The following is a 23,669-nucleotide window of genomic DNA, read 5'->3' as shown; positions in this document are numbered from 1 at the left end:
GGGGTAGAGTTGCCGGGGTCGGAGCTACAACCGGTGCCGCCCACAGCCCCACCGGCCACAGCGCTGCGGAGCTTACTGCACGGTGACCCGGTAAGGCATTGACCGCTCCCCGCCTCTCCGACCAGGTAGGGGACTAAGAATTAAAGCTTACCCCTTCACCCCCCCTTCACATAAAAGCCCTCCAAACTAACTGACTAACATTTAAGCAATGATTTACAGATGTTTAAGTGTCTCCCCGGTCTCCGGGGAGGAGGCAGCCGCTACAGTATTACAGACCTGGGTTGACCGTGGGTCATTTCGGGTCAAGTTTGGCGCCAAACGCGAGCTTTGGTGCGCAGACGACATCTGGAAAAAATAGCCCGTTTTCGGAGTTTTTCGGTTTCCGGAACACCGGATAAAAGATTGTGCACCTGTAATTGAATTTTGATTAAACATGATTTTCTTTTTTAGTATTTACTATTTGTTTTAGCGTTTAACTTTATAATCTCTACCTTTTTTTCTAAAACTGCAAATAATAACTTGTTTCTGTTAATGCTGTTCAGTGTTTTTGTTTTATTTACATTGTAAACAGATGTCTCCAAAGAAGAAATGTAAAATTGTCAATCCAAAAGCTCAGCCAGGCATAGCTAGAGTTCAACTTGAAGTGAATTTCTCTGTCATGCCCAAGTCTATGAGGGATCTTAAAAATGGACACATCTTGTACTTGTTTACCTCATTTGGAAGAAGTCTGACTGAAACAGAGAAAGTGCTGAGTTCACATTTCTCTTTGTCGGATGCAGAAGGCTATTCATGTGCTGCTGTTAAGTTAAGAGTGCATGCTCTCGTTAAACGGACTTTGCTTAAGTTTAAAAAACTCACCAATCCCAAGGAATTTGGGGCATTTATGGAAATTTGTGATGAAACTTTTAAACTTCAAAAAGGCAGTCGACACATTTCTTTAGATGACATTCCACTGCCTGGTGCTCAAGATCCTGAATTCTTGACATCAGCTGAAAGCCAAGTGCCCATATTTCAAGAGACCGAGGACATGGGCGATGACAGTCATAGTCTGCATTCTCCACTGAATCTAGCAACACCAACGACATCTACTGCCTTACCTGAACCAATACCATCGACATCTGGTGTTTCTACAAGATGTAGCAGAGAATTTCTAAGTCTTTCACCAAGGAAACAGAAATTGAAGAAAAGACTACAGTTTGTGTCCGAATCCAGGGCTGCTCTTTCAACAAAGTATCACACAAAGATCAGTGAACTTAGGGCAGTGAAAACTCCCAAACGTATAGTTAATCAAGCCTTAAAGAGAAAGGAAAAGCAAATAGATTTAAAGGACAGAAAGATTCAGGAACTCAAAACCAAATTACATGATAACACTTTGGCACGAGAGCTCTCTAACACCAAGGCAGAGTTTTTGAAACTTAAAAAAGCACACAGCCAATTGCTGATGTTTCGTGGCAGTATGAAAAAGAGGAAAGTTGTTTCAATTCAACAGTTCAGAAAATGTCAAGAATATTTAAAGGACAGGAAAGAGGATGTGAGACGCCTCGAATTTGACATTCTTGTCCTCAAAGAAACAATCAAAACTCTGCAGGCTGCCAGTATTGTCAAGGCAAAGGTGGGCCAGAAAACTTACTCCTCAACAATAAGGATGCATGTGTTTGACTGTATTGTAAACAAAACTCCCACAGCAAACATTCCAATCCTGATAAGCCAGTTCTACAAGCGGAGTGGACTTCATCTGGATCATGTTCCACAACGCAGTGCAGTTGAAGTTATGTCCCGAGAATTGGGGGCTATTGCTGAGTTGCAAACAGCAGAGATGCTCCTTGCAACAAAGGGTTTGACTGTGGGTTTTGACGCAACCACCCAGGAAGAGATCCACATTAACAGCATTCATTTCACCACCACAAACAAATGTCTCTCTGCAGCAGTCGAGGAATTGGCTGGTGGGATTGCTGAGGACTATGCACAACATATTTGTGAAACAATTGACAATTTATGTAAAACCTACACTTATTTCAATCTGCAAGCAAATTATCAAGAAACCAGACAAAATATGATCGCCAACATTTCAAACACAATGAGTGACCAGTGTGCAGCAAATCATGCTGCTATTAGAATTGTGAGTAGCGAGTGGGGTAAATATTTGAACGAGCTCTACTGCCACTTGCATCCTCTTGACTCCATTGCTACATCAGTTCACTCAGCCCTAAAAATGCAGAAACAATCTGGAGGACAATTCTTGTTTGGGAAAGACTGTCTAGCAGTAAATGCCATTCTGCAGATGAGCAAGCTTCGTTATAAAAACGGAAAAGGGGACCCAAAAGGATTTGTCGCATTTTTAGATGACAGGAACATCCCCCGAGGTGTCCTCCCACGGTATCGTGGCAACAGATTGCACATACTGTTTCACATTAGTGGCAAGCTAATAGAACATTATGATGACTTTGTTGCCCTGCTGAATAGCGGAATATCCTGTGGGGGGTTGAAAAGCGCCATCCTCCATGACTTCACCCAGGCTGAAGCAAAAGTAGAACTTCAGATATTGGGCTTACTTGGCAAATATCTGACTGGGCCTTGGATGAAGCGCTTCTACACTTCAAGCCAGAATCAGATCAACCATGTTGATGGCATCAAAGTGGTTAAAGGGGTGATTGCTGCTCTAAAGGAAGCCACAGATGATCCAGAGGAATTGATATTGGCAAGGGAAGATTTCTTCGGTGAGGAGGTACATCTTGACGCCACATTGACAAAACTTCGGGAGCTACCAGTACATCCACAGTTCAGTTCAAAGATGAGGAGCTGTCTTCAAGCTGTCATCACTGTGTTGGAGAGGCAGTATAGTAAATACTTTGAACTTGATGTTACTGAGAAACTGAAGGAGGAGACCGCATCAGCAAGATCACACAACATTGATGCGGAGGAGATAATGGGGATGTTTAGTTCATCGAAACAGAAATCTCCCAATGCCACCATGTGTTATTTGTCATGTAGGATGCGGGCCTGCAAGAATAGAACAGTCAACTTCCTTGATAATCTCGAGGAGCATCGTAGGGAGGAGGTGCTCTGTAAGGCAGTGACATGGGGGAGAGTGCAGAGGAACAGACGGAAGAAAAAACAGAAGGAATTGAGAGCAGAAATCATCAAGCGATAGAAAGGCAAGGAGCATGCTCGAGACACGAAAGAGAGGAAAAAACTAGGGAAAGAATTGAAAGAGACCGATTTAGAGAACATTCGCAGAGATTTTCCGAATTTGGACTATTCCAAATGTGATGATCTACACGACATTATTAGTGGGAAAGATCAAAAACTTCTAGTTTACAATGCCAAAATTGAAAAATTGAGGAAAAACAACATGTACAGAGTTGCTTATTGGTTGCAGTCTGAGGAGTATGATGATGCTACTGATTATGATATGCCAATGTACCAGCTAGCAGCTGATCTTCTCCATAAAGACTTGGTCTTTTGCTAGAAATTGTAATTTATTTACCTATCCATAACTGACACAGCATATTATACAATAATATTAAAGTTCTGATCTTGATAATATCACATTTTTGAATTTTCAAGGCAGTCTGGTTGTTTATTACCATTTCTGTCACATCGGTCAATTTTGTAATTAGCTACAATTAGGTAATTAGCTAATTATATGCTTTAATTTCATGTCATCCAAGTAAGATTGTTTTATATTTTTTCAGAATGCTTCAATCTATGATAAGTGAAAATTTCATTCAGTTCTCTTAATTCTTAAGAAAGTTACGGGCTTTTGACTATCCAAGATCACAGCTTTTTTGTAATGTCCATTGAAAATCAATAGGGAACAAGATGCTAATTTCCGAGTATGAAAATGGCCATAACTTTTTTAATACTTGAGATATGAAAGTGAATTTGGTGTCAAATTAAACTTGTTGTTATGCTTTATCTGATGGGATAAATTGCAGACTTGATTTTTAAAATCTCAAAATTTTGTAACATTGCTATTAATCATTTGATTTGTACAGTTTTCTGCCTTAACCACTTCTCAATCTACAGAAGAACATTACTCCCAATCTCACATTTTTATTTCTTATCCAATTGAGTGACATCTTAGCAAAGGCCTTCTGAAAATTCAAACACATCACATCCCCTCGCTCGCCCTTATCTATTTTTCGTTACAACCTCAAAAACTCAAGCAAGTTTGTCAAATATGATTTCCTTTTCATAAATCTCGATTGTCTTTGACCAATCCTTTTACTCTCATCAAAACGTGAGCCTTCATGACCACTATCAAAGAAAAGTTAGCATGCATTAATGACTAGCATCCAGTGGCTCTGACATACACCATCCCAAAGTGCTTTGAGAGACTGGTGATAGCACATATTAACTCCAGGCACTCAGCCAGCCTTGATACATTGCAGTTTGCTTATCTTAGCAACAGGTCCAAAGCAGATGTCATCTCCCTGGCCTAAGCTCATCACCAAAAACTGCTACATTAAGACTCCTGACCCACAGACCACAATCAGTGAGGTTAGGTGATAACAACTCCTCCACAATAATTCTCAATACTGGTGCCCTGCAAGAATGCATTCTCAGTCCCCTTCTATAGTCCTTATACACTTACAACTGTGCGGCCAAATTCATCTCATCCCAACTCCATCTACAAGGTTTGCAGATGACACCACTTCTTCTTGCGAATGAAACATAAACCAAAGGAATAGTTAGATCTCAAGCTGGGTGTTGAGCAGCCAGGTTGTTGTCTCCGCGTCAATGTCTGCCAGGCCCCGAGCTCCATTTGGTAGGTGGTAGAGTGGGCACTCAGAGATGACATGGTTGGCTGTCTGTTGTTCTGCTCTGCATTCACAGGCAGAGTCCCCATCGCCACATGCTGGCATTGAATCGCCCAACTCCAGTACCAAGTCTGTTGAGCTTCACCCATGCTCCTCTGTGGAGGTCAAACCCTGGACAGCTTTTATCTAGTGAAGATAGGTGGCTGTGTAATGGAGATGAGGTTGCATTCCACTCCTGTGACCACTTGGTGGCTATCCAGTGTACTTTTGTCTCTGTTGGCTGGATGAATGCTAGGAGTTGTTTTCCATGTGGGTGACGGGACTTCAGTCGGGGTGGCCTCTGCTCTCTGCTGATAAACCACTATGACCTCACAACCAACAGATCAGCAAAAGCTACAAGACAACATTCCAATTGCAGAACTGAAAGTATCCAGTCCAGAACTAGATTACATCATCACCCACAGACTTGGAACACTGATCTTCACACAAAAATGGGGAAAATGAAGCAGCACAGTAAATCTCCAATTACTGACTGGAAGTTCGACATTAGCGGAGCACTGCAGGGATTCGTGCCAAGACTTTTGTTGTTTGTCTTGTGCATCAATGACTTGGATGAGACGTCATTTATTTGTGTGACATGGACATTTCTGTCTGTGGTCTCATAGGTAAATCTGCTGACGATACAAAGACTGATGAGTTGCAGATGTAGCAAGGATGGTTGCCGAACGATACAGAGGGATATGGATCAGGTGGAAAGTTAGATGGATCTGTAGCAGACAGAATTTATTCTGATGAGAGTAATGGTATTGTATTTTAGATCGCCTAATACTGGCCAAACGTACAGAGTAATCAGCAGAGACCTTAGAAACAGTGAGGTCTAGTTCACAGGGAAGTCCTAGCTCCCTGAAAATGGCAACATCGTTGGTGGATAGGGAAGTGAAAAAGGCATGTAGTTTACTTTCATAGGAAGGAGTACTGCGTGTAAGAGCTGAGGCATCATGCTGCAGCTCTACAAGACATTAGATGAGCCACACTTGCAATACTGCAACTAGTCCTGGTCACCGCACTGAAAGGATGTGGCAATGCTAGAAAAGTGCAGAAATGATTCATCAGAATATTAGACACAAGGAACAAAGGTGATGGGATCTTGAACAAAAAACACAAAGTGCTGGAGTAACTCAGTGGGTCTCACAGATAGCATCTTTGGAGAAGCCCTCTTGCAGACTCGAGTCTGAAGAAGGCAGGTAAAATCATAGCATTAAGAAAGTATTTGGTTAGGTACATGGATAGGAAAGGAAAAAAGGGATATGGGCCAAATGCAGGCAAATGGAATTAGCATCGAAAGGCATCATTATCAGCAAAGCCATCAGGCCGAAGAGCCTGTTTCAATCATTTGCGCCTCTCTCTACAACTCTATGAACCAGGTGCCAAACCATCCGAACTGTTCAATTGCAGTTTACCAAAGCTTTAGGTATACGCAGCACACAAAAATTAAAAAAAATATATAGTTAATCTGGATAATTACAATCCATCTGCTTCCAAAAGTCACATTTATGGAAGAACTCAGAAGTTGCTCTTTATAAACATCACTTGCTTATCAATTATGTTGAACAATCCCTGTGTTCCAGGCGTACTCTGGCCCAATCCCCGAACTCTGTTACATTGACAACTGCATCAGTGCTACCTCCTACACTCATGCAGAACTCATGGACTTCATCAACTTCACCACCAATTTCCATCCTGCACTCAAATTCACTTGGACCATCTCAGATACCTCCCTCCCCTTTCTTGATCTCACCGTCTCCATCTTAGGAGATAGACTATCAACTGAAGCCTATTATAAACCCACTGACTCCCACAACTATCTCCACTACACTTCTTTCAACCCTACTTCCTGCATAGATTCTATCCCCTACTCCCAATTCCTCTGTCTACGCCGCATCTGCACCCTAGATGAGGTATTTCATACCAGGACGATGTCCTCATTCTTTAAGGAATGTCACATACAACACATAATCCTCTGACATTTTCCACATTGCGGTCACATACAACACACAATCCTCTGACATTTTCGCCACCTCCAACAGGATCACACTACCAGTCACATCTTCCAATCTCCACCCCTTTTCTCCTTCTGCAGAGACCATTCTCTCCGCAACTCACTGGTTAACTCATCCCTTCCCACCCAAACCACCACTTCCCATGTACCTTCCCCTGCAACCGCAGGAGATGCAACACCTGCCCCTTTACCTCCTCCCTCAACTTTGTCCAGGGACCCCGACAGTCCTGCCAGGTTTGGCAGAGATTTACTTACACCTCCTCCAGCCTCATCTACTGTATGCATTGTTCAAAAGGTGGACTCTTATACATCAATGAGAACAACGTAGACTGGGCGATCGTTTCACTGAACACCTTCGCTCAGTCCACCTGGAGCTACCTGATCACCCGGTTGCTAAACACTTTAATTCTCCTTCCAATTCCCACATTGACCTTTCTGTCCTGGGTCTCGTCCATTGTCAGAGCGAGTCAAAATGCAAATTGGAGGAACAGCATCTCATACTTTGCTTGAGCAGCTTACACAGCCCAGTGGTATGAATATTGATTTCTCTAACTTCAAGTAACCCCAGCATTCGCTCTCTCACCATCCCTTTCCCCCACCCAAGTCACACCAGCTTCTCATTTTCACCCAACAGACCATTAACAATGGCCTTTGGACAAAAATGCTGGAGAAACTCAGCAGGTGAGGCAGCATCTATGGAGCGAAGGAATAGGTGACGTTTCGGGTCGAGGCCCTTCTTCATTGAACAATGGCCTGTTGTCATCATTACTTTTTTTGCATATCTTCCATTCATTGTTCTATATCTCTCTACATCGTCGTCTATATCTCTCTTTCCCTTTCTCGTGCCTTTCAGTGCGTAGAAGGGTCTTGACCCGAAATGTCACCCATTCCTTCTCTCCAGAGATGCTGCCTGTCCCGCTTAGTTAGTCCAGCTTTTTGTGTCTATCTTTGGTTTAAATCAGCATCTACAGTTCCTTCCTACACTTATCAACTTTCAGTTTGGGTTTTAGCAGGTCTGCTTGGCTCCAAACTCCTTCAAAGACTCGTCCAAACAGGGACCAAAGATTGTAATCCAGAGACGATGCCAGAGTAATGGTATAAGTCGTGGAAACTTGGGAATTCTGGGAAGAGAATAATGATGTTTTGGAACATTTCCTCTATAATCTTTGATATCCACACTACAAGAGTAGTGGCAGTCTTAAAGGTGGATATTTCCCCAGAGCCTGCACAAAGTGCATTATTCCAGGGCATTGTTGACAGGCAGGGAAGAAATTGCTGGGGCGCTGACAGAAATATTGGTATAATTGTTTGCCAAAGGTGAGGCGTTTTACCTTTACTTAAGGACCGCAAGAACAAGCCAGGAAACTAACGGCTGATGAGCCTAAAATTAGCGGTGGGTAAATTACTGGGGGATTATGAGAGCATTTGGAAAGGCAAGGACTGATTATGTCGGCATTGCTTGCTTGTCAAAGCAGGAATACCACACTAAAAATCATTTTCTATTCTTTTTGCCGAGAATATCATACCGATATCCCTAAAATGTATCACCTGAAAACAATCTGTTTTGCAGATAATTTCCATCAATTTGCATAATTTTGTTATATTATTCCTCATTTTCCTCTCTGCACACACACATGCAGGACAATCCTTACCTGTCATTCAGCCCTGCTCTCTTTCCGCGCTCCCTGCCTGACCTTCATCCTCTCTTTACCCATTCCGCCTCCTCCAACAATTCCCCTCTCCTTCTCTAATTGTCTGTTGTCTGTACATACAATGATTAAACACTCTAGACTTTCTCCGTTCCGCTCTCACCAGGTTGACGAATCTGAGAGTTTTTCCAGCCGCGGGTGTGTGGAGTCCGAGCACCAGCAGGGCGAGCAGTAGAGCTGGGTAATGGAGTGCCGTGGCCTCGGGGCCCGCCATCCAGTAGCCAGACTCAGCGACTGGACAACTTAGCGGCGCCCGATCATTATCACAACGGCGAGGTGGCAGAGGCACGATGACATTGACCCGCGGCCCAACGACCCGCCCCTAGCAACATAGACCCGCCCCTAGCAACATAGACCCGCCCCTAGACCCGCCCCTAGCAACATAGACCCGCCCCTAGCAACTCAGACACGCCCTTAGCAACCTGGACCCGCCCCTAGCAACCTAGACCCACCCCTAGCAACCCAGACCCGCCCCTAGCAACTCAGACCCGCCCTTAGCAACCTAGACCCGCCCTAGCAACCTAGACCCGCCCCTAGCAACATAGACCCGCCCCTAGCAACCCAGACCCGCCCTTAGCAACCTAGACCCGCCCCTAGCAATCTAGACCCGCCCCTAGCAACCTAGACCCGCCCCTAGCAACACAGACACGCCCTTAGCAACCTGGACCCGCCCCTAGCAACCTAGATCCGCTCTTAGCAACCTAGACCCACCCCCTAGCAACCAGACACGCCTCTAGCAACCCAGACCCGCCCCTTGCAATATAGACACGCCCCTTGTAATATAGGCCCGCCCCTAGCAACATATACCCACCCCAGTAACATAGACCCTCCCCTAGCAACATAGACCCGCCCCTACCTAGCAACATAGACCCGCCCCTAGCAACATAGAAGGTAGACGAAAATGCTGGAGAAACTCAGCGGGTGCAGCAGCATCTATGGAGCGAAGGAAATAGGCAACGTTTCGGGTCGAAATCCTTCTTCAGACAACACAACATAGCAACATAGACTTGCTCCTAGCAAACTACCTTGTACCTTGTACCTTTCGAAGAGTCCACCAGGGACTATACTGGAAGTTGGACAGTTTTAAACTGGACAATTTTTACAGTTATCAAGCCAATTAACCTACAAACCTGTACGTCTTTGGAATGTGGGAGGAAACCAAAGATCTCGGGGAAAACCCACGCAGGTCACGGGGAGAACGTATAAACTCCATACAGACAGCGCCCGTAGTCGGGATTGAACCCGGATCTCCAGCGCTGCATTTTGCTGTAAGGCAGCAACTACTGCTGCGCCACAGTGACACCTAGATCCGTCCCTAGCAACATTGGCCCGCCCCTAGCAGCCTAGACCCGTCCCTGGCAACATCAACCCGCCCCAGCAACCCAGACATGCCCCTAGCAACCGAGACCCGCCCCGAACCGAGACCCACCCCGAGCCGTCCCTGATGACTGACATCTGTCAGTCATCAGGAAGGAATGGGTGACGTTTCAAGTTGGACCTTTCTTCAGACTGAGAGTCAGGGGTTAGGGAAATTAAATACACATAGAAGGGTAAGGTGTGAGGGAATGTGGAATCATATCCTAACCTGGGAATATATGGTAGGAGCATCCAACCCAACATAGTGTAGCTAGGACATGTTGGCCAGTGTCGGCAGGTTGGGCCGGAGAGCCTGTTCCTACACTGTATCACTCTCTCTATGATTCTATGTAGATGTTAATGACTAAAAAAATGTGCAGTAAACATTTGGCAAGTGCTTGCATTACAGGCTGTTAATAAATATAAGGTCAAATTTCACTTGGTCAGCTTACAACTCAGTGGTATGAATTGTGATTTCTCTAACTTCAAGTAAACCTTGCATCCCCTCTCTCTCTGTCCCCCTCCCACCCTAGTTGTTGTACTAGTTTCACTGACGTCCTGTTGAGTTTAATTGTCTGTAACTCGTTCTCACCTAGCCCACAGTTAACAATGGCCTGTTTCCTTTATCATTGTTACTTTTTTGCATATTTTTTATTCATTTGTTTTATATCTCTCTATATCACAGTCATTTCTGAGAACCGTCCGTATTTTTAAGCCAGAGATAGACAAATTCTTGATTAGAACCGGTGTCAAGGGTTATTAAGTGAAGGCAGGAGAATGGGATTAGGAGGCCGAGAACAGCCATGATTGAATGGCAGAGAAGACTCAATGGGCCGAATGGCCTAATTCTACTCCTATAACTTGTGAACTTGTGAACCATTGGCGTGAACCATAGTCTTGGACCATTCTAAGATATTCTCTGCTGTGACTCCACATGGCCCACCTTGTGGAGTTGCACACGGGGCATCAATTTCTTGTAGTTTCCCTGTGAATGCTCTGAGATGTGGGCACTGATTATGTGCCCAACCTAATCCTGCCTTTCAGCACTTGGATTGTACCTTCTACATCGCACACAAAAATAGCAGGAATAGATCATCTGGCCCCTAGAGCCTGTCCTGTCATTCAATATAATCATGGCTGAGCTGTGCCAAGGCACAAATCCTCTTCTCTTCCAGTTCCCCACATCCTTCAAATTCCATAGTTCGAATCATGTTTAAATGTGAAATTTTGTCTCTATCCACTCAGCAATGAATTTCAGACTCTTCACAAGAAAACCTTTTTCCTCAACTCCTACCTAATCTTTCTAGAAATCACTTCAAATCTATGCCCCTGATTGATATCATCATCTCTTGGACAAGGCAGAAGTGTCAACTACCCTCTAGAGGGAGTAGCTAGGGTGAGGAAACCATGATTTTTTGGGGTGAGGAGAAACATTAGGTTTAAGAAGGGTCTCGACCGGAGGCTGCAGCGAATCGTTCGAGCAGCTGAGAAGGTTGTTGGCTGCAACCTTATCCCCAATATGACCAACTGTACACTGCAAGGGCCAGGAAGCGAGCGAGGTAATATCATATCTGACCCCTCTCACTCTGGCTACAAACTCTTTGAAGCACTTCCCTCTGGAAGGTGACTCTGGACTGTCAAAGCCGCCACAGCCAGACATAAAAACAGCTTTTTTTTCCACGAGCAGTAGCTCTACTCAATAACCGAAAGTCTGTAGCCTCCTTTTGGTCTGGTATTTTATTTCATTCACATGTTTAAACTATAATGTTTTATTATTGGTTTAATGTTTTAATGTTTTATTCTTAATTGTTTACTGTATGTCGTGTTGTTACTTGCGAGTGGAGCACCAAGGCAAATTCCTTGTATGTGTACAAACTTGGCCAATAAATTTATTCATTCATTCATCCTCTCCAGAGATACTGTCTGACCCACTAAGTTACTCCAGCTTTTTGTGGCTATCTATAATTCTGAGGAGTACCTTCATTAGAAGATTAATCGCTGCTCACCACCACCTTCTCATGCACGAATAAGAATGGGCAATGGGTTGGTCTAACATGCTTAAACATTGAAATAATAGATTATCTTTATTAACATGCTGGAGCCAGCAGAGTGGGCTGACAGAACAGTCACAGGCTGAAAGGGTTAAACAGCGCAAGATCTATATGGATGAGCTGGGAGTGATTCGCTGGTCATCACTGGTGAAAGGGTTAAAATAATTGGAGACCAGCAGAGTTATTCCCTGGTCACCCTGGATGAAAAAGTTAAAATGCTCTGCAACCAGCAGAGGGACTGAGAGTGAATCACTGGTTACCTTAGATGAAAGGGTTAACTACTGCGACCAGCACACAGAGAGAGAGAGAGGCTGCGAGTAATTTACTGGTGACCCTGGGTGAAAGAGTTAAACACTGCCGGACCAGCTGAGAGTGACTCATGGGTCACCTGGAGTGAAGGAGTCGGGGTTGAGCCTGAACGGGTTTGCGAGGCCGTGCGAGAAACAAGAGGCGGTGAGTCCGAGATTGAGCGAGTGGGTAGGAGAAGGAGGGGAGGGGTTGTTGCTCAGTAACCCAGTGTGGATCGGTGATCAGGGCAGCGGGGCAGCGAAAATCTATGGGGGGGTTTGTGCGACGTATTTGACGCCTTCTGGTCGCACCGAGGCGCAACACAGAACATGCCTGTGAAGTTTAGTTACTGTTTGCAGCGTCGAGTGAGGTTGTTGTGAGAGTGAGAGAGAGGGGGGGAGTGAGTGAGGGAGGGGGTGAGGTTGTTGTGGGAGTGAGGAGGGAGGTTGGTGTGAGATTGAGGGAGGTTGTGAGAGGGGGTGAGGACTGGGTGTCAGAGAGGAGGTGGATTTGCGCTCTGGGTCCACTCTGTGCGGCTGAGTAGTGGCGGTGTAGGGAGAGGACAGCAGGAGGTACCGGCTATGAGGGAGGGCTGAGGAAGCGATGCTGGCGGCAGGGATTGGGAATGGCGGGACCTGCGAGTGGAGGTATGGGATTGCGCGCTATGGAACAATTGTGAGGAATATCAGTCTAGGGATCCGGGACAGTGAAGGCGAACGAATGCCGTGGGTGCAATGTTTTTGAGAACAATTGACTTTTTTTGTCGCTGTGATTGCTCTCTAGCTTGGCCACAGTTTTACTCGTTTATCTGAAGAGTTCAAGTGTTTAATTTTCAAATGCAGCGGGACTGGAATTATGAAGTTACAGCGTTGAAGGGCACATTTGATGCAGCAACATACAATATGTCAGATATTCTAAGTAAACCAGACCGTCTTAGTGAAAGCCAAAGTACATAGAGTAATGTTACTCAGCAATTTAATTACTTGCAATTAGCTCTCCCTATTCCTTCCTTTATGTCAGAATTGAATATGGCATGAAGTCAGTCCTGGATCAGATCCATTGGTAACACTATTTCCATTCACTGAGAGTACTTCAGATCCAGTTATTTCATTTCGTGGCTTGGATCTCCTCCATTTTGATCCCAGCCATGTATTAAAGAGCTGGATCTTCCCAGTACGTTGTCAAGTAATACTTCGTTTACTGCAGGATACCTGGCAAGGCAGCACACCTAACCTACGATTTACCATCTCCCTCACAATAACCGAAGCGATCAACTCTCATCACCCAACAACCTTCCCCTCCCTTGATTTGTTCCATAACATCACCCGGCACACAACCTTTTTCTTAATTTTTTTAAATTTCAAAATAGACTTTATTCAAATAATAAATATATACAATACGTGAACCGTGCGAAAAAATTCATCCGACATTTTCGGAGGCTATACAAATTGTTCAATACAGTGTATACATTTCAAATTTCACAAATCTGTCCCCCACGCGTGCCGCTCATGTGGCCCACTGGCATGGGATACCTTCCCTTATTTTGAGGGGCGTCTCCACCATATCGTGCCCCCCATGTCCAGCAGCGGAAGGGCCCTAGACTGTGGTCCTCTCCCACAGAGCCTTGGTGTTGGCTGCACCGAGCTTCAGTGCATCCCTCAGCACGTACTCCTGCAGTCTGCAGCGGGCCAGTCGGCAACATTCCCTGATGGACATCTCTCTCTGCTGGGTGGTGAACAACGCTCAGGCAGACCAAAGGGCGTCTTTCACCGAGTTGATGACCTTCCAGCAGCACTTGATGTCAGTCTCTGAATGTGTCCCTGGGAACAGTCCGTAAATCACAGAGTCCTCTGTGACGGAGCTGTTCGGGATAAAGCGTTCCAGGGACCCTTGCATACGTCTCCAGACTCTTTTTGCAAATCCACACTCTGCAAAGAGGTGGGCAACCGTCTCCTCTCCATAGCAGCCGTCCCGAGGCCAGCACACAGCCGACATCTTTAACCTTGCTCACTACGTTGTATCCGCTGGCTAGATAGGTGTCTGCTGGACCTTTCTGTCTATTACCAACTAACTCCACCCCACAGGACCCTGTGCCCAATGACTGATGGTCAGACTGGAGACTTCTTGAAATCAAGGGGGTGAGCCAAACTCGAGGGAAAGTTGGGAGTGTGCAGAATAAGTGACCGAGAAGGAAAAAGAGGGCAGCTGAGGAGTAAGGCTGAAGAGAGGCGGAATGCGAGTGCACAAGGGAAAGGTGGAAGAGTAGCAGAGGGGAAAGGGATGTACACAAACTGGAACAGAGGGTGAGAGGCTATGCTTGTGTATGAAGGGGTGCACGCATACAAAGGAAAGCAAGAAATGCACATCCAGACCTAAAGAGGAAGGGGGAGGAGCATGTTTGAAGGAAGGAGAGCAGATGTGATGGGGAAGATGCGCACAGGCAGGGAAGGAGGAAAGGAAATGCAGGCGACCATGGGAGCGGAGTGAGGCAGAAAGGACATGCATGCTCAAGTGGGAGGGAGGGAGTGGGTGCACACAACATGTGGGTGAGGTACAGAGGAGAGCAAGTGCACATTATTGGGGATGGAGGGGGGTGGGTGAGTAGGAGGGAGGGGGAGTGAGAGCTTGAGATGGGGAGGGAGAGAGAGTGGGTATATATGAAGGAGCAGATGCAGGAGGAGAAGGGGGACAGGGTTGGTGGTGGCTGTGGAATTTAAATGCTGTTAACATTCTGGAATTTGGAAACAGCAATAACTGGTCATGCAAAGGCCACAACAACTGCTCACCTGTGGGAAATAAACTGACTTAGTTCATTAATGTCATGCAGGTAGTTGAATTCCACCTCCAGTTTAAATTCCATTTGGAATATTTTGGAGGACCAAGAAACCAAGAATCTTGAGACATGAAAGATTGCCAGAATCTTGAACAAAAAAAACTGATGCAGGAACTCAACGGATCAAGGAGCATCTTTGGAAAGAAATGATAGACACCATTTTGGGGCAGGATGCTTCGTCTTGATTTCGACCCGAAATGTCAGAAGTTCATTTCCCTCCTCGGATGCTGCCTGACCGGTCGAATACCTCCAGCAATTTGTTTTTTTTTTGCAGAAGATGACATGAGCCATTTGTTGCAAGATACCTGGCAAAGCAGCACACGTACCTTCCAGGTGGTGCCCTGAGTTATCATCTCCCCACACAATCACCAAAGTGATCAACTCTCCTCTCCCAACAACCTTCAGCTTGAAATCAGCCCGTTCTGTCATGTATGTGACTCCTGCAGTGCTAGCTGAGCAAATGTGTAAAGGGATGGAGATTGTGTCTGCGCAAGGCTCAGTTTAGTTTTCTGTCACATATACCGAGGTACAGTGAAAAGAGAGTTCCTGCTGTGAGAAAAATGAGGGGGTGGATGAAGGAGTAGGTGAAGGGTTTGTTTGGCCAAATGGGAGGACATGGAGAGACCATAGTAATGAACATGGAGGGACTGAGAGAGTACATGAAGAGAAGGATGTATTGGTGATGGGCCGAGGTGTGAAGAGGTGTAAGGACATGCGCTGGTAGGGTGTGGGCAGTCCGGCACCAGAGGGATGGGAATGTGCATAAAATTAGCATGCCAGGGAGTGGGAGATAGACGGGTGTTCACACTAGAAAATGGGTAGAAGAGAGAGCGGGAGAGAGTGGTGGAAAGAAGAAAGGGACTGGGCACGCAAGAAGCAGGGAGGGAGCATGTAGGTGAGATGAAAGGAACATATTGTAGGGGAAGGAACGGAGAAAAGGAGTGCGTGTGAAGGGGATGAATGAAGCGGATACGACTGCAATGGATGGAGGGAAGGGGTGTGCGTGCATAGCGATGGAGGGAGATGCTGTCACGCATTTGAATGAAAGGAAGGGGAGAAGCAGAAATTTGGTAGTGTACACTCGAGGGGAATGATGCAGGCGTGTATGCTGTGGGGGGGAAAGAGCACGGAGTGAGAGAGAGAGAAGGAATTGTACAAGTGCAGAAGAAAAGGTGAGAGTGATCAAGAGAGAGGAAGAAGGGACAGAGCATGCAAGAGATGCTTTGTGTCGACACATACAATTTGGAGGGGGACAGACAGAATACCTACAAATGTTCTGGGGAAAAGGAGAGAGGGGGAGATATGTGCGTGTGAAGGGAAGGAGTGAGAGGGATTAGGAAGGGAGGGTGTCAATGTTAACATGCAGTGGGGATGAGGAGAAGAGTGATGGGGGGGAAGGAAAGAGTTTGGTTGTGAATGGCATGGAAAGGGGGGTGTGAATGTGCTTATGCAAGGAAGGGGAGAGGGGAGTGCTTGCCTGTCTGCAAGCAGAAGGAGGAAGGGAATGGAGTGGGCACAGACAGGAGAAATGGTTATGGCAGAAATAAGGGGAGAGAGGGGGAGGGAGGAGCATGGGAATGCATTTTGAATCTGATTGCTGCACTCGACTAGTTCCCTCTGGACTTTATTGAGGGTGGAGTTCCCTGCCCCACAAGACCAGCCTGAGAACAAGTAGCCTTTTATGCTGTGGCTTGGTGGAGTGTGCAACAGATGGCTGCTGTCTATTTGCATGCAGTGCTTTTGCACAGAGGATCCATTCACCACCGGTAGCCACTGCCGTGTGTGGGCACAAGCAGCTGCTCGGCAAAAAAGCTGAGAGCAGATTGTTGTGGTGTGGGAAGCAAAGAATGCGAAGAACTATGCTCAGCATTGTAACTCTGGAGATCCGATGAGCATTCTTCAATAGATGGACAAGAAGAGCAGCCCTAGAGGTGTGTAAAGACAATAGGGTTTCACTACTCTTGTGGGTTGGGGGATGAGTACTGAAGGCTGTTGTCTGAGGTGAAATGTTATTTGCGGCCTTCGTTATCTGCAGTGTTTTTGGCCTCCGCTGATCCTGTGTCAGTCTAGGTCCTGCAGCAGAACCTCTCCCCATCCCTTGCTCGCTCAAGGCAAGGCAACTGCTGGTGTTTGTGGCCGTTATCACTGCCCACTCTTTTTCCCCATCGCTGTCCCATCACCGTGATGGTTCATCTATTTCACTCGCACTAAGTTAGACTGCAAGGAAAGACAAGTAGATGGTCGTGTCAATTGAGTAGAAAAGTAGCTAAATGGCATTTAATCCTGAACTGAAGTAATGCATGTTACGAGATGTTACAAGGTTTGAGGGTGCAAGGAGCGGTGTGAGTTTAAATGTAAGCAGTTCATAACCTCGGGTGAATAAAGTGGTTATTAAAAAGGTATATCGGGTGGGGTTTTTTAATTGATGTGTATAAAATTTGGCCTTATCTACCTATTCCCATCAACCTTAACAGAAAGGTTAGTTAGTTAGCGTCATAGAATTGATGTAAGATTCAAGAGAGTTTATTGTCATGTGTCCCAGATAGGACAATGAAATTGTTGCTTTGCTTCAGTACAACAGAATATAGTAGAACAGAATATACAGAACAGATTAGTGTGTCCATAAACCATTACATAAATATATGCACACGGAGATAAATAAACAGATAAAGTGCAAATAAACAGATAATGGGCTATTAATGTTCAGAGTTTTGTTTGAGTTGAGTTTAATAGCCTGATGGCTGTGGGGAAATGGCTATTCCTGAACCTGGACGTTGCAGTCTTCAGGCTCCTGTACCTTCTACCTGAAGGTAGCGGGGAGATAAGTGTGTGGCCAGGATGGTGTGGGTCCTTGATGATGCGGGTCCTTGATGATGCTGTCAGCCTTTTTGATGCAGCGACTGCGATGGATCCCATCGATGGTAGGGAGGTCAGAGCCGATGATGGACTGGGCAGTGTTTACTACTTTTTGTAGTCTTTTCTGCTTAATTAGTAGAAGTGAGGAAATATTCATTCACAGGATGATTGATGAGAGTCTGGAAGTCGCTACCTGGAAAGTGGGGAGAGGCAGAATCTCCATCACATTTACACACCACTTGGATGTGTATTTGAAGAGGCAAGAAATGCTGATCACAGACCTGATGCTGGGAGGAGTGATTAAATTGGGTGATCCTTTTTTGACCAACACAGACGCAATAGGGCTAATGGTATCTCGTGCCGTGAATTCACCCGAATCCAATGATTACCATGGCTGGTAGCTCATGCAGCCAACTTCAAAGCACCAATGTCTCAATTCCACAGTTGGTCATCAGTGGTAGTGGGCAGACCCCAGCACCCACAGTCGACCATTCTCACGCCCCACCCCAACTGACCCTCACTCTAAATCCCATCGTCTCTCTTCTCCCATTGTCCCACTGACATGGTTCCATGCCTTCACACAGGAGGTGCTAAATCTTCCGAAATCTCTCCCGAAATGCCCATGGAAGCTCTGTCATTAATTCCAATCAAAAAGATGGATATATTTCTGGAATGGGGTGTCTGGATTGTGCAGAAAATGCTGTGAAGATCAAATATCAGCCATGTTCTTAGTTCCCTCTTCTTGTATTTTCTCCCCACTCTGAGACCATCATCCAAACATGACCTTCACTCCTCTTCATGGCCCTAATGGATACATGGATACCTGGTTGAACCTCCCACCCCCTTCCCTGCAACCTCCTGGACAACCCCAGGTCCCAATTACCTAAGCTGTGTGCGGCAGTGTGAATGAGCTAGAGTAACCACTGGTGATGTGGATGACACGGAGGGACTGGTCAGCTGGACTTTTGAATTGCCTTTGAAGCTAATGTAATGTGGCCTCTGAGATGACATTAGTTTGCGTGGAACTGGCACTGCCCTCTTGAGGCCTCTGTCCCACAGTGTGCCCGCACCTACACGCACACATGATGATTTATTCGGGTAAACATTGTGCGTGGTGGAGTTGTGTGCGCATTGCATGATCTTCATGGAAACAACTACGACCACTCTGCCCAAGATAGAAAAGTAATAAGTAGAGGGGGTCGAATCTGTGTGTGAATGAGTGAGGCTTTGAAATTGAGTGTCGGTCACGGGTAAATAAGAAAGAGGATTCCTGGCTTACAGCCATAGGATTTATATCTGAATGATTGCAGTTATGAGTGGGTCAATTCTGCATGAAATGTAGATTAGTGAATGCGTGTGAGTTGGAAAAGCAGAGGAGGTGGGTGAGCTGGAGAAAGCTTGAAGGTTGTGAAAGGGATAATGGTGAAAAGGATCAATAGCTGTTTAAAAAAAAAAGTGTACGTAACAAATGCCATCTGCTCTTTAAGAAAGTCTGAGACTCCCTCCCTCCCTTCTCTCTTTGACAGTCGTACAGGCCATTGGCCCATCTTGCCCATGCCAACCAAGATGCCCCAGCTACACTAATCCCATCTGCCTATGTTTGGCCCAAATATTTCTAAACATTTCCTACCCTGTGCAAATGTTTACCTGCCTAAATGACCTCCCCAGGCAGCTCATTTCCACATTGCCCCTCAGGTTCGTATTGAATCTTTCCCCCCTCACCTCAAACGTATGAATCATGCTGTGTCTCAAATGACCACAAGTAATGCAGCACAAAAAGAGGCCATTTAACTCATTGTGGTTGTGTCAACTCTTATAAAACTCGTAATTAATTGCAATCTCAGCACTTTCCCTCCACCCTTGAACTTCTCCCTTGCAGTACTGAATCATGTTTTCAGGCACCGACATATCAAATCACAACTTAGTGCAGAGTGCCAACCCTTCTTTTCAGCTACCCTCATGCTGCGAGAAATGGCTTCTGCCTATCCTGAGCTTGAATATTTCCATCAGAGGCTCACTTCATCAGCTCTGCTGTAAGGAGAACAATCTCAGTCTCAACCTATGTGATTCCCTCTTACTTGGTATAAATCCAGTCAATCTCCTTGACTTCCAAACCCGTGTTTAATCAATGTTTATCATAATTTCTTTGCATTGGTCCAGTGTTAATAAAAGTCACGCCAAGGGTGAGTGGTGCAGAACAGGGTGGGTGTGGTCTACTGCCCTCAAAGCCTTCAGCTTTTGCATAATCTTCACCCAGTAAATATTTTAAATTATGGCGGTGCCACAGTAAAATCCTGTTTACTTAAAACAGTTTACAACCGTCTAAAATGTCCTACATGCGTATTCTAGACCAGGCTATGGCAGAGAAGGTGGTTTGACAAGATTCTGTAATGAGAGCGTTTGTTGACATGAAGACTGCCCAGTCTTTTAATCACTTCGGCTGAGTCATTGAGTGGGAGTCGCTCGTAAAATGGCTGACACAGAAGAGTTCCACTCAGTCCCATTCCCCTGCTCTTTCTCTTGGCTATGCCAATTACTATGCCCGGAATAACTATCTAAAACTACATTTGAACTTTTATCACCAGTGAAGTCCAGATCACAACCACTGCATAAAAGGATTTTCTCACATTTTGCCCCTCGTTCTCAGTCCATTTTGTGCATCGCCCTTAAATCTGAACCTCCTCACTCTTGAACCACCTGCTAATGAGATTATCTTTCATCTCATTCTCCCTTCACCACATCTAAACCAGTACTAATTGTATATAGACACAAAATGCTGGAGTAACTCAGCGGGACAGGCAGCATCTCTGTAGAGAAGGAATGGATGACGTTTCGAGTCGAGACCCTTCTTCAGACTCAAAACGTCGTCCATTCCTTCTCTCCACAGTTACTCCAGCATTTTGTGTTCGATGCAAACCAGCATCTGCAACTCTTTCCTACGCACTGAATGTATATACATCTTTCAAATCTGCTATCTCTGAAAACAACCCCATCTTCTGTTTAATGTTGTGGCTGAAATATCTCATCATTATGGCCATTTGGGTTTATCTTTTCAGCACGCTGTCAAGGACCTGCACGTCCAAACCAATTGTTGCCTAACCTGTAGTTTGCACACCTGCAGGGTAACCTCATTTTTTATACTTTATACCAGCACGAAATATAAGATCTCAATTGCTTTACTAAATGCTACCTCAAATTATTCGTCTACAGGTTTATGCAATTCACAGCCAGCTCTTTGTTTCCTATTCCAGCTTTCGTAAAGAGTCATAGAGTGATACACTGGCCCCCACCGGCCAACAATGTCCCAGCTACCCTAGTCCCACGCTGCGCTTGGTCCATATCCCTCCAAACCTGTCCTACCCATGTACCTGTCTAACTGTTTCTTAAATGATGGGATGGTCCCAGCTTCAACTACCTCCTCTGGCAGCTTGTTCCATACACCCACCACCCCTTGTGTGAAAAAGTTACCCCTCAGATTCCTATTAAATCTTTTCACCTTGAACCTATGTCCTTTGGTCCTCAATTCCCCTACTCTGGGCAAAAGACTCTACATTTACCCAATCTATTCCTCCAATGGTTTTGTATACCTCTATAAGATCTCCCCTCATCCTCCTGTGCTCCATGGAATAGAGACCCAGCCGACTCAACCTCTCCCTATAGTTTACACCCTCTAGTCCTGGCAACATCCTCGTAAATCTTTTCTGAACTCTTTCAAGATTGACAATCCTGTAACATGGTGCCCAGAACTGAACACAATATTCTCAATGCGGTCTCACCAACATCTTATACAACTGCAACATGACCTCCCAACTTCTATATTCAATAATCTGACTGATGAAGGCAACATCCTCACAACATCAGGGCTCCTACAATTTCCTCTCTAGTTTCCCGCAATGTCCTCGGGTATTTCTGATCAGGCACTGGAGATTTGTCAACCTTCAAACATGGCAGTACCCTCAGTATATCTTTGACGGTAACCCTGACTGCTCTCAAGACACTTCCAGTGACTGCCCCAAGTTCCTCCGTCCTACTGTCTTTCTCCTCGGTAAACACAGAGGAGAAATACTTATTGAGGACCCTGCCCATCTTCTGTGGCTCCACACAGAGGTGACCGCTTTGATTCCTGAGAGGTCCCACTCTCTCTCTAGTTACCCCTTTTCCCCCTTATGTATTTATAAAATCTTTTGGGATTGTCCTTAATGCTACACATCAGAGCTATCTCCTGGCCCCTTTTTTTGTCCGGAGACAGATGACAAATGACACTGTCATTTAAGCCTATATACAGTAGCTTGATTATCTACCAAAATATATCCGTTCTCATTTCCATGTATTTGCTTGCATGACACCAGTAACAGAAGTAGCAAAATTGTAATAAATGTTTAAATAACTTGCACACAGACGGCAATGGGTTGTTATACACCATTTGAGTTGATGCGTGCATAGGTTGCTAAAGCAAGGCTTTGCTGAGGTTTACTTCCCTTGATCAGTCTAGCTGTCCTGCTGATCCTTGACCCTAGTTCCAGCACAAAACTTTGGTCTGGCCACCCTGTATCTAGGCGGTCATGGAATTGATCCAGAGAAACACACTTGTTTATCAGCCTGATAACATTTCTTTACCGTGACACGTTATTGTTTGTCCTGGACTTAATCTATATTGCCACTGACTCTTTTTCCAGAGGCTTTCATCTTGAAAACCAGCCTTTTGTGTGGGACTTTTCATAGATGGGGAAGATATATATTCTCTTCCCTTCAACCTTTACTGTTATAGTGGGGGGGGGGGGGGGGGGGGGGTGGGGGTCAACAAATTGGAAGTATAAGGATGGAGTTAAAGGGAAAGAGAGTATTGGAAAAGTTACGAAAGACACCTGAATTAATGGGTCGGAAAGTTCAAGAAGGGATAAGAGAGTAAGGTCGGTAAAATAGGGACCGGTGTGAGAGTGGAGGTGAATAGCAAATTAAAAGTATTATATATGAATGCGCAAAGTATAAGAAATCAAGTGGATGAGCTTGAGGCTCAGTTAGAGATTGGTAGGTATGATGTTGTGGGAATTACAGAGACATGGCTGCAAGAGGATTGGAGCTGGGAACTGAATATTCAGCGTTATACGTCCTATCGAAAAGACAGACGGGTGGGCAGAGGGGGTGGGGTGGCTCTGTTGGTAAGGAATGGAATTCAGTCCTTTGCGAGGGGTGACATAGAATCAGAAGATGTAGAGTAATTGTGGATAGAATTGAGAAATTGTAAGGGTAAAAAGACACGAATGGGAATCTACAGACCCCCAAACAGTAGCCTGGATATAGGGTGCAGGTTGCATCAGGCGTTAAAATTGGCATGTAACAAAGGTAATGCTACGGTGGTTATGGGAGATTTCAATATGCAGGTAGACTGAGAAAATCACGTTGGTACTGGACCCCAAGAAAGAAGGTTTGTTGAGTGCCTCCAAAATGGATTCTTAAAGCAGCTTGTACTGGAGCTAACCAGGGAGAAGGCAATTCTGGATTTAGTGTTTTGTAATGAACTGGATTTAATAAGGGAATTCAAGGTAAAGGAACCATTAGGATGTAACTTTAATGTGCAATTTGAGAGGGAGATGGTAAAATCGGAAGTGTCAGCATTGTAGTTGAACAAAGGGGACTATGGAGGCATGAGGGAGGAGCTGGCCAAAGTTGACTGGAAAGGGACCCTAGCACGGAGGACGGTGGAACAGCAATGACAGGTATTTCTGGGAATAATCCAGAAGATTCAAGATCATT

General features: G+C 45.3%; 2 protein-coding genes across 13 annotated transcripts in view; one reads left to right on the top strand and one right to left on the bottom strand.

Moving 5' to 3' along the window:
* The window catches only part of LOC129705910 (lysosomal acid phosphatase-like), a 50,805-nt gene extending 41,950 nt beyond the window's left edge, over window positions 1-8,855 (bottom strand). For both annotated transcript variants that reach the window (XM_055649830.1, XM_055649831.1), the window contains exon 1: window positions 8,635-8,855. In XM_055649830.1, the coding sequence (XP_055505805.1) occupies window positions 8,635-8,745 (111 nt within the window). In that variant the 5' untranslated portion in view covers window positions 8,746-8,855. The remainder of the gene's footprint in view (window positions 1-8,634) is intronic.
* A 3,356-nt stretch (window positions 8,856-12,211) lies between these two features.
* Window positions 12,212-23,669, top strand: part of pacsin3 (protein kinase C and casein kinase substrate in neurons 3) — a 52,055-nt gene continuing 40,597 nt past the window's right edge. For 5 of the 11 annotated variants that reach the window (XM_055649829.1, XM_055649817.1, XM_055649815.1 and 2 more), the window contains exon 1: window positions 12,214-12,391. The gene's annotated coding sequence lies outside the window, so the exon portion shown is untranslated. Of the gene's footprint in view, window positions 12,392-16,728; window positions 16,991-23,669 lie in introns of those variants that run through there. The other 6 variants (XM_055649816.1, XM_055649818.1, XM_055649825.1 and 3 more) reach the window with 4 other exon arrangements.

Source organism: Leucoraja erinacea, chromosome 18 (genome assembly GCF_028641065.1).
Source record: "Leucoraja erinacea ecotype New England chromosome 18, Leri_hhj_1, whole genome shotgun sequence".
NCBI lineage: Eukaryota > Metazoa > Chordata > Chondrichthyes > Rajiformes > Rajidae > Leucoraja > Leucoraja erinaceus.
Note: the sequence above shows the minus strand (reverse complement) of the source record. Positions and strands in the feature narration are given on the sequence as shown.